The sequence below is a fragment of the Gallinula chloropus genome (genome assembly GCF_964237585.1).
Source record: "Gallinula chloropus genome assembly, chromosome: 9".
NCBI lineage: Eukaryota > Metazoa > Chordata > Aves > Gruiformes > Rallidae > Gallinula > Gallinula chloropus.
The window spans coordinates 11,613,127-11,623,642 of NC_140094.1; the positions used below are offsets into that span (position 1 = coordinate 11,613,127).

Below are 10,516 nucleotides of genomic sequence, written 5' to 3' on the forward strand. Positions count from 1 at the left end.
CTGCGAGGACCTGCGGGGCTAAGGGGTGTGCAGTTCTCTAAGGGGGTGTGCGGGGCTCTGTGAGGAGCTATGGGGCTGTGTAAAGGGTGTGCAGTTCTCTAAGGGGGTGTGCGGGGTTCTGCGAGGAGCTGCGGGGCTGTGTAAGGGGTGTGCAGTTCTCTAAGGGGGTGTGCGGGGCTCTGCGAGGAGCTGCGGGGCTGTGTAGGGGGTGTGCAGTTCTCTAATGGGGTGTGCGGGGCTCTGTGAGGAGCTGCGGGGCTGTGTAAGGGGTGTGTGGGGCTCTGTGAGGAGCTGCGGGGCTGTGTAAGGGGGGTGTGGCTGTGTGAGGGGCGCAAGGCTGCAGGGGGAAGGCTGCCTGCTTACCAGCGCTGCGCCAGGCTGCGGGGTGCGATGCACGACTCCGGGGCAGTGTGTCCGGCTGCGAGGGGTGCACGCGTGCCAGGCTGTGGGTGTGTGTCCGGCTGCGGGGGGCCATTTCTCAGGGGGGTGCATTCCTGCAGGCCAGGCGTGCCGGGCTGCCGTCGGGTGGCCCCAGAGTGGTCAGGGCTCCCCACAGTGGGGCTGAGCGGGCGATGCTGAGCTGCCTCTTGCTCTCTCCCTGCAGCCACGGTCGTCCCGGGGGAGCAGCCCGTGCTGGAAGCACGTTCCCAGGACGGGGGAAGTTCCCAGGACGGGGGAAGATGAGTCGCTCTCTCTGGAGGAGATCAGTGAGGAGCTGTGCTGCAGCCCGCAGCACCAAGCCCTGGCGATGCACCTCCAGCTCCTCCTCCAGCTGCCCGCTGCCAGAGAACCCTGGACAGGAACCTGCCGAGGGCCAGCGGCGCATGAACCCCCTCAACATCCAGATGCTGTCCAGGACCCTCCATGAGCAGATCTTCCGGGGGGCCCAGGTACACTACTCGGCAGCAGAGGTCCAGAGGAGCGTGGAGCATCTGCGGCGCCATGATCTGTGGGGCAAGGAAACCTCCACGCTGCCCGATGTGGAGCTGCAGCTGCCCCGCATGTACGGGGACAACATCGACGAGCACTTCCGCCTCCTGGCGCAGAAGCAGAGCTTGCCCTACCTGGAGGCAGCCAACGAGCTGCTTCAGTGCGAGCTGCCCCCCGTGCCCTCGCAGTGGGCGTGGCAGCTCGGCTGGACCCGCTATGGCCGCGATGGGCAAGTGGAAGCCGTTGACTTCCCCACGGAGCGAGCGCTGGTGTTTGACGTGGAGGTGTGTGTGGCTGATGGCCACTGCCCGACGCTGGCCGTGGCCGTCTCACCCCATGCCTGGTGAGATGTGGTGCTGATGTTTGGGGTGGTGGTGGTGGTGGGGACAGCTTTGGGAAGGATGAGGGTGCTCCTGAGCGGAGCTTGTTCCTGCAAACCACCACCGGCTTGCAGAGGAAACAGCAAAGCCCCAAGGTGTGGCTCTGGGATGTGCAGGGTGTATCCTGGTGAGCAAGCGCAGCACTCCTGGGGTCGGTTGCCTCCATCTCATGGGTGGGATCCTGCTCAGCACCCCATGTCACAGCGGGTGCTTTTGGTCCTAGGAGCCTCTTACTTTATTTTTGATGGCTGTGGGGGTGCTGCCTGTCCTCCACAGGTACTCATGGTGCAGCAAGCGGCTGCTGGAGCAGCGATACTCCTGGTCCAGCCATCTCACCCTGGCTGACCTCATTCCCCTGGAGAGCCCAGCAGGTGCTGGCTGTGTTGGGAAGCAGGACTGGACAGAGAGAGTGGTAGTGGGGCACAACGTGGCCTTCGACCGGGCGTTCATCAAGGAGCAGTACCTCATCCAGGTAATCCACAGTGCTGTTGCTTTGTGCAGGCAGCTGCTGTTTGTTACTGGGATAGTCATTTACATTGGCTTGTCAGGATTATTTGAGCAGATGCTGTTCTGCACCCATACCCCAGGGCTGTGCTTGCCTCAGCCTGCAGAATGGGTTGAGGTTGGATGCCTTTAGAGGGAGATATTCCTGGACCCTGAAAGGTTGCTGGAGGCTGCAGAGTTGCTGCTGAGGCCATGGCAGGAGCTTTTGAGCAGCTGACAGCCTGCATTGAGGGTGCTCTTGGCTTTCAGAAGAGGGGTGCTGGGGCAGCAAAGCTCTGCCATGACATAAGCAGCCCGAGCAGAGGATTTTCTGGCAGCTGCAGGATATTTGGTAACACATTTTTCCTTCCAGCACATCCCAAACCACCTCTCCTCTCTCTTGCCGATGTGTCCCAGGGCTCCCAGCTGCGTTTCCTGGACACCATGAGCATGCACATGGCCATCTCAGGGTTGACAGGCTTCCAGCGCAGCCTCTGGATGGCTGCCAAGCACGGCAAGAGGAAGGGCTTGCAGCAGGTCAAGCAGCACATTAAGAAAACACGCAGCAAAACGGAGGGGCCAGCTGTGAGTAAGGGAGCTGAGGCACTGGCTGTGGTGTGGGTGGCAGGGGACTCTGCTCCTATATTAGCAGAGTAGGAGCTGTTGGAGCAGCTCTGCTGGGTGAGTCTTTCCCAGCGCTTTTCAGACGAGATGGCCACGGTTTAACGTGGAGCAGCAGCATCCTTCACCCCTCCTGACCTCAGCTGCTGCTGGTCCTTGTCCTGCACCATCTGACATCCCCCTCCCCCACTCGCTCACAGGTCTCTTCATGGGACTGGGTGCACGTCAGCAGCATCAACAACCTTGCGGATGTGCACGCGCTGTACGTCGGGGGGGAGCCGCTGGAGAAGGAGGCGCGGGAGTTCTTTGTGAAGGGGACCATGGCCGACATCAGGAGTCACTTCCAGGTGCGGGACGGGCAGTGGGAGCTGGGGATGGGAGCAGGGTGGGAGCAGCTGCTGGTGTAGTTTCCATTTTGTGGCCCTTTCTTGTGAGGGCCTAGGGTGTTGCTCCCCGCAGCCCCATCGTCCTGCAGCCCAGCTGCCTTGCCCCATGCTGGCAGAGAGGTGGCTGCTCTGCCTGCTCTCACCTGCCTCTGCCCCCAGGAGCTGATGTTGTACTGTGCCCGTGATGTCCAGGCCACCCATGAGGTGTTTCAGCAGCAGCTGCCGCTCTTCATGGAGAGGTGAGAGCTGTGAGCATGGCCTGCTGTTGGCTGTGGGTTTGGCCTAGGTAAAGGTGTGTTCATGTCCATTGTAGCCTGGTGTCTCCAGGGCAGATCCCTTCCAGCAGACATCTAATTCCTCCCTGTGTTGGCATCTAGGTGCCCCCACCCTGTGACATTTGCAGGGATGCTGGAGATGGGGGTGTCCTACCTGCCCGTCAACGGGAACTGGAAGAGGTACCTGGATGATGCTCAGGGCACCTATGAGGAGCTGCAGAAGGAGATGAAGAAGTCTCTAATGAACCTGGCCAACGATGCCTGCCAGCTGCTGCATGAGAACAGGTACCTGTGGGCTAGGAATGCACTTGCAGGTTGAAGACCAGATGCCAGTTGGTCCATGGGGGGCTGTGGGTGGGTATTGGGAATGGGAGCAAAGCTGTGGTGTGACAACAGTGTGTTGGCAGGTACAAGAATGATCCCTGGCTCTGGGATCTGGAGTGGGACACTCAGGAGTTTAAGCAGAAGAAGAATCCAGCAAAGAAGAAGAAGAAGAAGAAGGAGGATCAGGACATGAATAGCAAGGCCTCTACAACAGCAACAGGCGTAGATGAGTCCGTGCAGGAGTGGCAGGAAGGTGAGTGTGGGTGGTTGCTGGGGAAAAGGGGTGCTCAAGTGATGCCTTCCCGCAGGTGCCCAGGTGAAGGGGTGGGGTTCATTGGTGCCGGAAAGGTGAAGCACCAATGGCCTGTGTCTCTGTGCTGGGGTCCGTGGTTGGGGGCTGGCTCAAGGTCCCCATCCCTCGTGGGGCAGCATGGAGGGCTCTTTGCCAGCCACTCCTCCTTGCCCCACCAGACCCTGGTCCCCCTGGTGAGGATGAGGAGCTGAAGGCCCCTGCAAGCCAGCTGTGCCTGGAGCGCCTGAAGGAGACAGTTGTGCTGCAACCCAAGAGACTCCAGCACTTGCCGGGCCACCCGGGGTGAGTTGGGGACCCTGGGTGTCCCCAGGGATTGCCCTGCGCTCACTGACCCGTCCCCGCTGCTCCCCAGCTGGTACCGCAAGCTGTGCCTGCGCCTGGAGGAGGAAGGGTGGGTGCCCGGGCCCAGCCTCATCAGCTTGCAGATGAGGGTGACCCCGAAGCTGATGCGCCTGGCCTGGGACGGCTTCCCCCTCCATTACTCGGAGAAGCACGGCTGGGGCTACCTGGTGCCTGGGCGGCAGGACAATTTGCTGGCAGCCCCCTCAGAGGAGGAGGGTCCTTCCTGCCCACACAGGTAAGGGGGGATGTAGTGGGATGCCGAGCTGGAAAGCTGCCTCAGTGGGAGGGGGAGGTTCAGGAGCTCCCTAGGATCCTGCCTGGGAGCCTTTGGTGCTCATAGTGGGTGCATGAGCCTTGACCTCTCCCTTGCCAGGGTGATCGAGCACCTGTACCGGCAGCACTGCCTGGAGCAAGGCAAGGAGCAGCCCCTGGGGCTGGAGGCTGCTGTGGATGATGAGCTGCTGGTGATGGACAGCAGCATGATGTGGCAGAAGGTGAAGGAAGGGATGGAGGGTCCCTCAGTGGGGGGAGATGAGGGGCTGGGGTGATTCCCATGTGTATGTGAAAACCAGCTCCGTGCCTGGTGCTGGAGGCTGGGGGGAGGACACCTCCCTTGATGGGTGTTAAATCCCCAGAGAAGGGTTTGAGTGTTTGACCAGTCTCTCCCTGTGGTCCCTCCGTGACGCAGGCAGAGGAGCTGAGCCAGCTGGAGATAGACGTGGAGGAGAAAATGGACAGAGCCTGCCAAAGCCTGGGACAGGTAAAAGGCTTTCCTGTGGGCTGGGGTGGCTGATCCTGTTTCCTAGATTTCCCCTGATCCCGCTGTGCTGGGGGGGTTCCCTGCATCACCTCGCATTGCTGGTTGCAGGAGATGGATGAGCTGTGTGAGCCGGTGCAGGCGAAGAGCCAGCCCTCGTACCACCATGGCAATGGTCCCTACAATGATGTCAACATCCCTGGGTGCTGGTTCTTCAAGCTGCCTCACAAGGCAAGTTGGGTGCTCCCAGGGTTCTTCCTGGGGGCTTCCTGGCCACCCGGTATCCCATGTCCCCCAGTCCACGTCTCAGGTCCCCCAGTCCTGCTTGCACAGCCCAGTCACCTTGCCTGTTACCCCAGTGCTGTAGCACTCCTTGGATCCCTGTGATCTGTTCCCATGGGGTGGGGTGGTGGGAAGGCATCTGTAGCTGGGGCAGGATGTACAGAGCTTTACTGTTGCCAAGCGGTGGCACGCTGAGCTCTGGCACCTCTTTCACTGCTAAAGGATGGGAATGCCAACAATGTGGGAAGCCCTTTTGCCAAGGATTTCTTGCCCCGGATGGAGGATGGCACCCTGCGGGCTGCTGTGGGCCGCACCCATGGGACCAGGGCCCTGGAGATTAACAAAATGATCTCATTTTGGAGGAACGCTCACAAGCGGATCAGGTGAGCAGCTGCCTCCAGCTGAATCGTGATGCCCCTGTGTGGGTGGAGGCTGCGCTGTGGCCGGGGAAGATTGTATGGATGGGGGGGCCTCAGCATATCACCTGCTCTGTGTGTGTGTGTCCCCCAGTTCCCAGATGGTGGTGTGGCTGAAGAAAGGGGAGCTGCCTCGCGTGGTGACCAGGTACAGGAAGGAACATCTCCAGTTGGGACCATGGTCCCCTCTGTGATGCTCTGGGAGGGCTCCTGCAGGGTGATGCTCACCCTCCCCTCTGTCCCAGGCACCCCGACTATAACGAGGAGGATGATTACGGAGCCATCCTGCCGCAGGTGGTGACCGCGGGCACCATCACGCGCCGGGCGGTGGAGCCCACGTGGCTGACAGCCAGCAACGCACGGGTATGGCTGCGCTTGGGTCCTGCCGGGGGTGTTTTGGGGCACCCTCTGTGTGCTTTGGACTGGCACAGACTGAACAGCCTGGGTTGGGAATGGGAGTGGGGGCTGGAGGTAGCAGGGCTGGTGCTGGGGCCCTTGTCTTGCTCCAGTGTTCTTTGGGAGAGGTCAAGGAGTCAGCAGATGTGCCTGAGTTTCAACAGTTGGTGAAAGGAGAAGAAAATGCTGAAGCACTGATTTCTGTCCTTCCCTAAGCTCCCTTCTGTGCCAGAAGGTCCTGGATAACCAAGTGCTCAGTGCCTCTTGTGTGTGTCAAACCCTCTTCTGACCTTCAGAGCAGAGCTTGGGGCATGGGGGCCACCATGCTGGCTACTCCCATGCCGCTGAGGAGGAGAGGGAGGTGGCAAAGCTTGCACTGAGCTGGGCATTGTGTCCCACAGGCCGACCGGGTGGGCAGCGAGCTGAAAGCCATGGTCCAGGTGCCACCTGGCTACTCCCTGGTGGGCGCAGACGTGGATTCCCAGGAGCTCTGGATAGCCGCTGTCCTGGGCGAGGCACACTTTGCCGGCATGCACGGTGAGCCGGGGCTGTGCCGCGGGGAATGGGTGTGCTGGGTGGTGGGGTGAGGCTCTGAGCCTGGCCCTGTTCGGTGTCCAACCCCTTGCTCCCCTCCCAACAGGCTGCACTGCCTTCGGCTGGATGACTCTGCAGGGGAAGAAGAGCAACGCAACAGACCTGCACAGCAAGACGGCCGCCACGGTGGGCATCAGCCGGGAGCACGCCAAGGTCTTCAACTACGGGCGCATCTACGGGGCCGGGCAGCCCTTTGCTGAGCGGCTGCTGATGCAGTTCAACCATCGGCTGACGCAGCAGCAGGCGCGCCAGAAGGCTCAGCAGATGTACGCGGTCACCAAGGGCATTCGGAGGTGGGTGCTGGCTGGGGAGGTGGGGGGTTTGAGGGAGCCAGGCATGGTGGTGGTGGCTCACAGGACCTGGGTGTTTCTTTCCCCCCACCCACCCTGCAGGTTTCGTCTCTCTGAGGATGGGGAGTGGCTGGTGAAGGAGCTGGACCTGGCTGTGGAGAGGGCGGAGGATGGGTCGGTGTCGGCTGAGGATGTACAGCAGCTCCAGAGGGAAGTCACAAAAAAGTGAGGAGGTCCTACCCTGCATGGTTCTGGTGACATCGGGGCGTGAGGCAGAGGGAGCTGCAGCCCTGCAGGCAGAGAAAGGAGATGGGGATGGATGGGCCTGATCTTCCCTCCCTGGTGTCCTGGGGCTGAGTCTCTTTGATCTGGGGACTCCTAGTCACTCCCAGCCTCTCCCAGTGAGCAGTTAGCAGCAGGAGGCTGCAGGGGCTTGTCCAGCTGCCCCAACAGGGAGGAACCGTTTGAGGCTGTCCAACAGGGCCTGCAGCCTCATCCCACGCTTCCTTCAACTCTCTGCCCTGCCAGGTCCCGGAGTAGGAAGAAGTGGAATATGGTGGAGAACCGAGTGTGGGTTGGAGGCACGGAGTCTGAGATGTTCAACAAGCTGGAAAGCATTGCCTTATCCCCCTCCCCACAGACCCCGGTGCTGGGCTGTCGCATCAGCAGGGCCCTGGAGCCTGCTGTGGCCAAGGGGGAGGTAAGGACAGGGCTCTGTGATGTTGAGCTCTTGGCTTTGCTGGTTTTCTCCAGAATGGTCACCACTTCTCAGATGGTGGAGACTCAGTAGGCTCTTGGACCCATGAAGCAGCCTGTTTCCCCTATTCTTTATCTGCAAGAAAATCCAACAACCCTGAGTTGAACAAGCTTCTGACAGGACTTCTGTACTGGTGTGAGGCCCTGGATCCTGATGCTCCCCTACATCCCTGTTTCCTTCCACCAGTTTCTGACCAGCAGAGTGAACTGGGTGGTGCAGAGCTCAGCTGTCGACTACCTGCACCTCATGCTGGTTGCCATGAAGTGGCTCTTCGAGGAGTTTGACATCAATGGGCGCTTCTGCATCAGCATCCACGACGAGGTGCGCTACCTGGTCCAGGAGCAGGATCGCTACCGGGCAGCCCTGGCCCTGCAGATCACCAACCTCCTCACACGGTGAGATGTGACACCTGTGGTGTCTCTGGGGGATGAGTGCCAGTGCCTCAGGGCTGGGGCAGGGCGAGATTGAGGGACTGGGGTGAGACAGAGGGGTCGTTGGCTTTGTAAGCTGGTGCAGAGGAGTTTTCTCCTGCTCGAGGGAAGCTGGCAATGCTGGAGGCTGCAGTTCCTTCACATGTGACTTGAGTGGCTATAAATGGAGCTTGGCTTTGATCTCCAGGCATGATGTGTTGGCGGGGGTGGGGATAGCGTCAGCTCTTGACTCCTGCAGACAGAGCGAATGGTTCTGCTCTGTTGGGGTACGAGGTCATTGCCTCCCGTTCCCTCCAGTTCTGCAGTGTGGCAGCAGCCATGGGGCTTCAGTGAACAGCTAGGAGCCTGAAACATGCACACCCCTTTCTGCTCTGCCCTCAGGGGAGAGCAAGGGCCACAGCTTGTCTTTGTGGCGAGCATCAGCGCTGATGCCCCTTCCACAGCATGGGGCATTCCTGCTGCTTCCTTGCTCTATGCAAAGTTCAGTTCAGCCTAAGAACCTCCTGCCCTAAAGGGCTCCGGCAGCTCCGGCACAGCCAGCTTTGCCAAATCCCCTTCCCAGTGCTGTGGGTTATGGGGTTACACAGGAGCTGGCCAGAGCTGGGCTGTTTTCTCTTGCACTGAGGCAGGATACAGCAAACAGTCTTTCAGTGCCCATGTGACAGGCGCAGTGGGGACAGATGCCCTCATGCTCTGCTGTTGTGCCAGCTCCTGTGAGCACAGGGCTTCCTGCTGGGAAAACCCAGCATCCGCTCTGCCCGGTGCTCCCTTTCTCTGTGGCAGCTCAACATATGGCTAGTCTGTTCCTCCCACGTCCTCTTTAGCAACACTTGACCCTCCTGCTACCCAATACTTAAGGAGCACCTTGTTCTCCAGCCGCTGAGTAACCTGGGTGCAGAGTAACCTCTTAGTGATGGCTGGCCGGTTCTGTGAAGCTGTGGCTGATCAGAGCTGGGTGCCACAAGTCTAAGGGTGATGTTTAGCACCATCCTACCTGGTCTCTTGTTCTTCCAGGTGCATGTTTGCCTACAAACTGGGCCTCCAGGATCTGCCCCAGTCAGTGGCTTTCTTCAGCGCAGTGGATGTTGACCAGTGCTTAAGGAAGGAGGTGACGATGAACTGTGTGACACCGTCAAACCCAACTGGCATGGAGAAGAAGTACGGGATCCCCCAAGGTGAGTGGTACAAGCCCATGCCCCTGTGCTCCCCTCTGTGCAGGCCTAAGCTGCTCTGTACAGCAGAGCCCTATGTCCCACCCTCACCTCCAGACGAGGGACAGGCACCAGGGTGGCTGCTGCCCTTCTACTCCATTTCCTTTCCTCCACCCATTTCTGACAGTGCAGGGCCAGGCCTGGCTCTGATATATCCCCCCAACACGCTGGCTCTGCGCTGAGCCCCCCTGCACACTTTTAAGTTGTTCCTTCACTGAGATGAGGCACCACAACCTTGGATATTTTGTTCTCCAGACCCAAACGTTCCCAGCCTTGGGTGCTTTCTCTCCATCAGCACTCTGTTCCAAGACCTGCCTTGGCACTGCTGTTCTTCTCCTACGCTCCCCCCCTCTGCACTCAACCATAACCCTCCCCCTGCTGCAAACAGGCGTTAAATTCATGGCTGGGAGCTGCTTGGCACAGCTTCTCCTTGACATGCAGCAGAGAGAGAACCTGCCCTCAGGTTTGTTCTCTCAGTCACTGGACACATCAGATGCTCCATCCTTCAGTAGCCTTTATTAGGAGTCTTAAAGGCAACAAGGGAGGGTTGAGGAACAGGATTTGTGTTCCGTGGGCAAAAAGGGTGCTTTCAATCTCACCAAGGCAGCAGAAAATTAAACATCAAGTGCATCAGGGTCAGTGAAAATGTAACAGCACAACCAGCCTCAGCAGAGGAAGCTGTCACCTCTGTGTCTCGGAGCTGCGCACAGCCGCAAGCTTCAGCTCCAAGGCAGGAGAGCATGTGCTTCCAGCTGCCTGCTGGGGCTGGTTCCCAGGTTCACACCACCACACAAACCAGAAGTTGGAATAAATTTAGGGCTTTTTGTGCTACACACTCGGAACTAAAGCAAATCATGACTGTCAGTTTCTTGCCTTACACAGTCTCTGTGCTGCAGAATGCAGGGAACTGATTTGTCCCGTTGTCTTCCAGGAGAAGCACTGGATATCTATCAGCTAATTGAAATAACCAAAGGTTCACTGGAGAAGAAATGATGACGGTAGAGTGCCAGAACGACAGCTGTCCAGAGAAAGTGCCAGAGCCTGGCTGTCCTTTCAGGAGATCTTTTGGCAGGGACTGATCCTGGTCACTCTGTTTCTTTTTTGCTGTAAGAAGGGATGTTCCCAGGGAAGACGACGGTGATAGCAGCACACTCAAACAGCAGCGGCTATTCCCAGGGCACCAGCCAGCTATAAAACCTGAGACAGGGACCAGCGTTGCTGCTTGTGCCCATGTGTGTGCAAAGGAAGGAGCCGTAAGTATTTGGCAAGAGAAACAAGAAACCATGGTCTCCACACACAGCTGTCCAGGCCCAAGGCAAGCCTGCCTC

At 59.2% G+C, this 10,516-nt stretch overlaps 1 protein-coding gene across 2 annotated transcripts; it reads left to right on the top strand.

Moving 5' to 3' along the window:
- Window positions 1-680: 680 nt before the first annotated feature.
- Window positions 681-10,402, top strand: POLG (DNA polymerase gamma, catalytic subunit; the record flags this gene model as incomplete). Of its 2 annotated transcripts, XM_084268083.1 has the most annotated exons (23): window positions 681-1,273; window positions 1,587-1,782; window positions 2,211-2,378; window positions 2,615-2,761; window positions 2,960-3,039; window positions 3,178-3,360; window positions 3,483-3,652; window positions 3,871-3,994; window positions 4,065-4,289; window positions 4,428-4,548; window positions 4,743-4,814; window positions 4,923-5,042; window positions 5,316-5,476; window positions 5,604-5,657; window positions 5,755-5,872; window positions 6,307-6,442; window positions 6,546-6,792; window positions 6,892-7,014; window positions 7,318-7,489; window positions 7,733-7,941; window positions 8,992-9,152; window positions 10,120-10,186; window positions 10,303-10,402. In XM_084268083.1, 22 exons carry the CDS (start codon window positions 681-683, stop codon window positions 10,179-10,181), a joined length of 3,642 nt encoding a protein of 1,213 aa, XP_084124209.1. In that variant the 3' UTR covers window positions 10,182-10,186; window positions 10,303-10,402. The 2 variants fall into 2 exon arrangements, with proteins under 2 accessions (XP_084124209.1, XP_084124208.1); XM_084268082.1 differs by lacking the exon at window positions 10,303-10,402 and having other exon boundaries at window positions 10,120-10,258.
- Window positions 10,403-10,516: the final 114 nt, after the last annotated feature.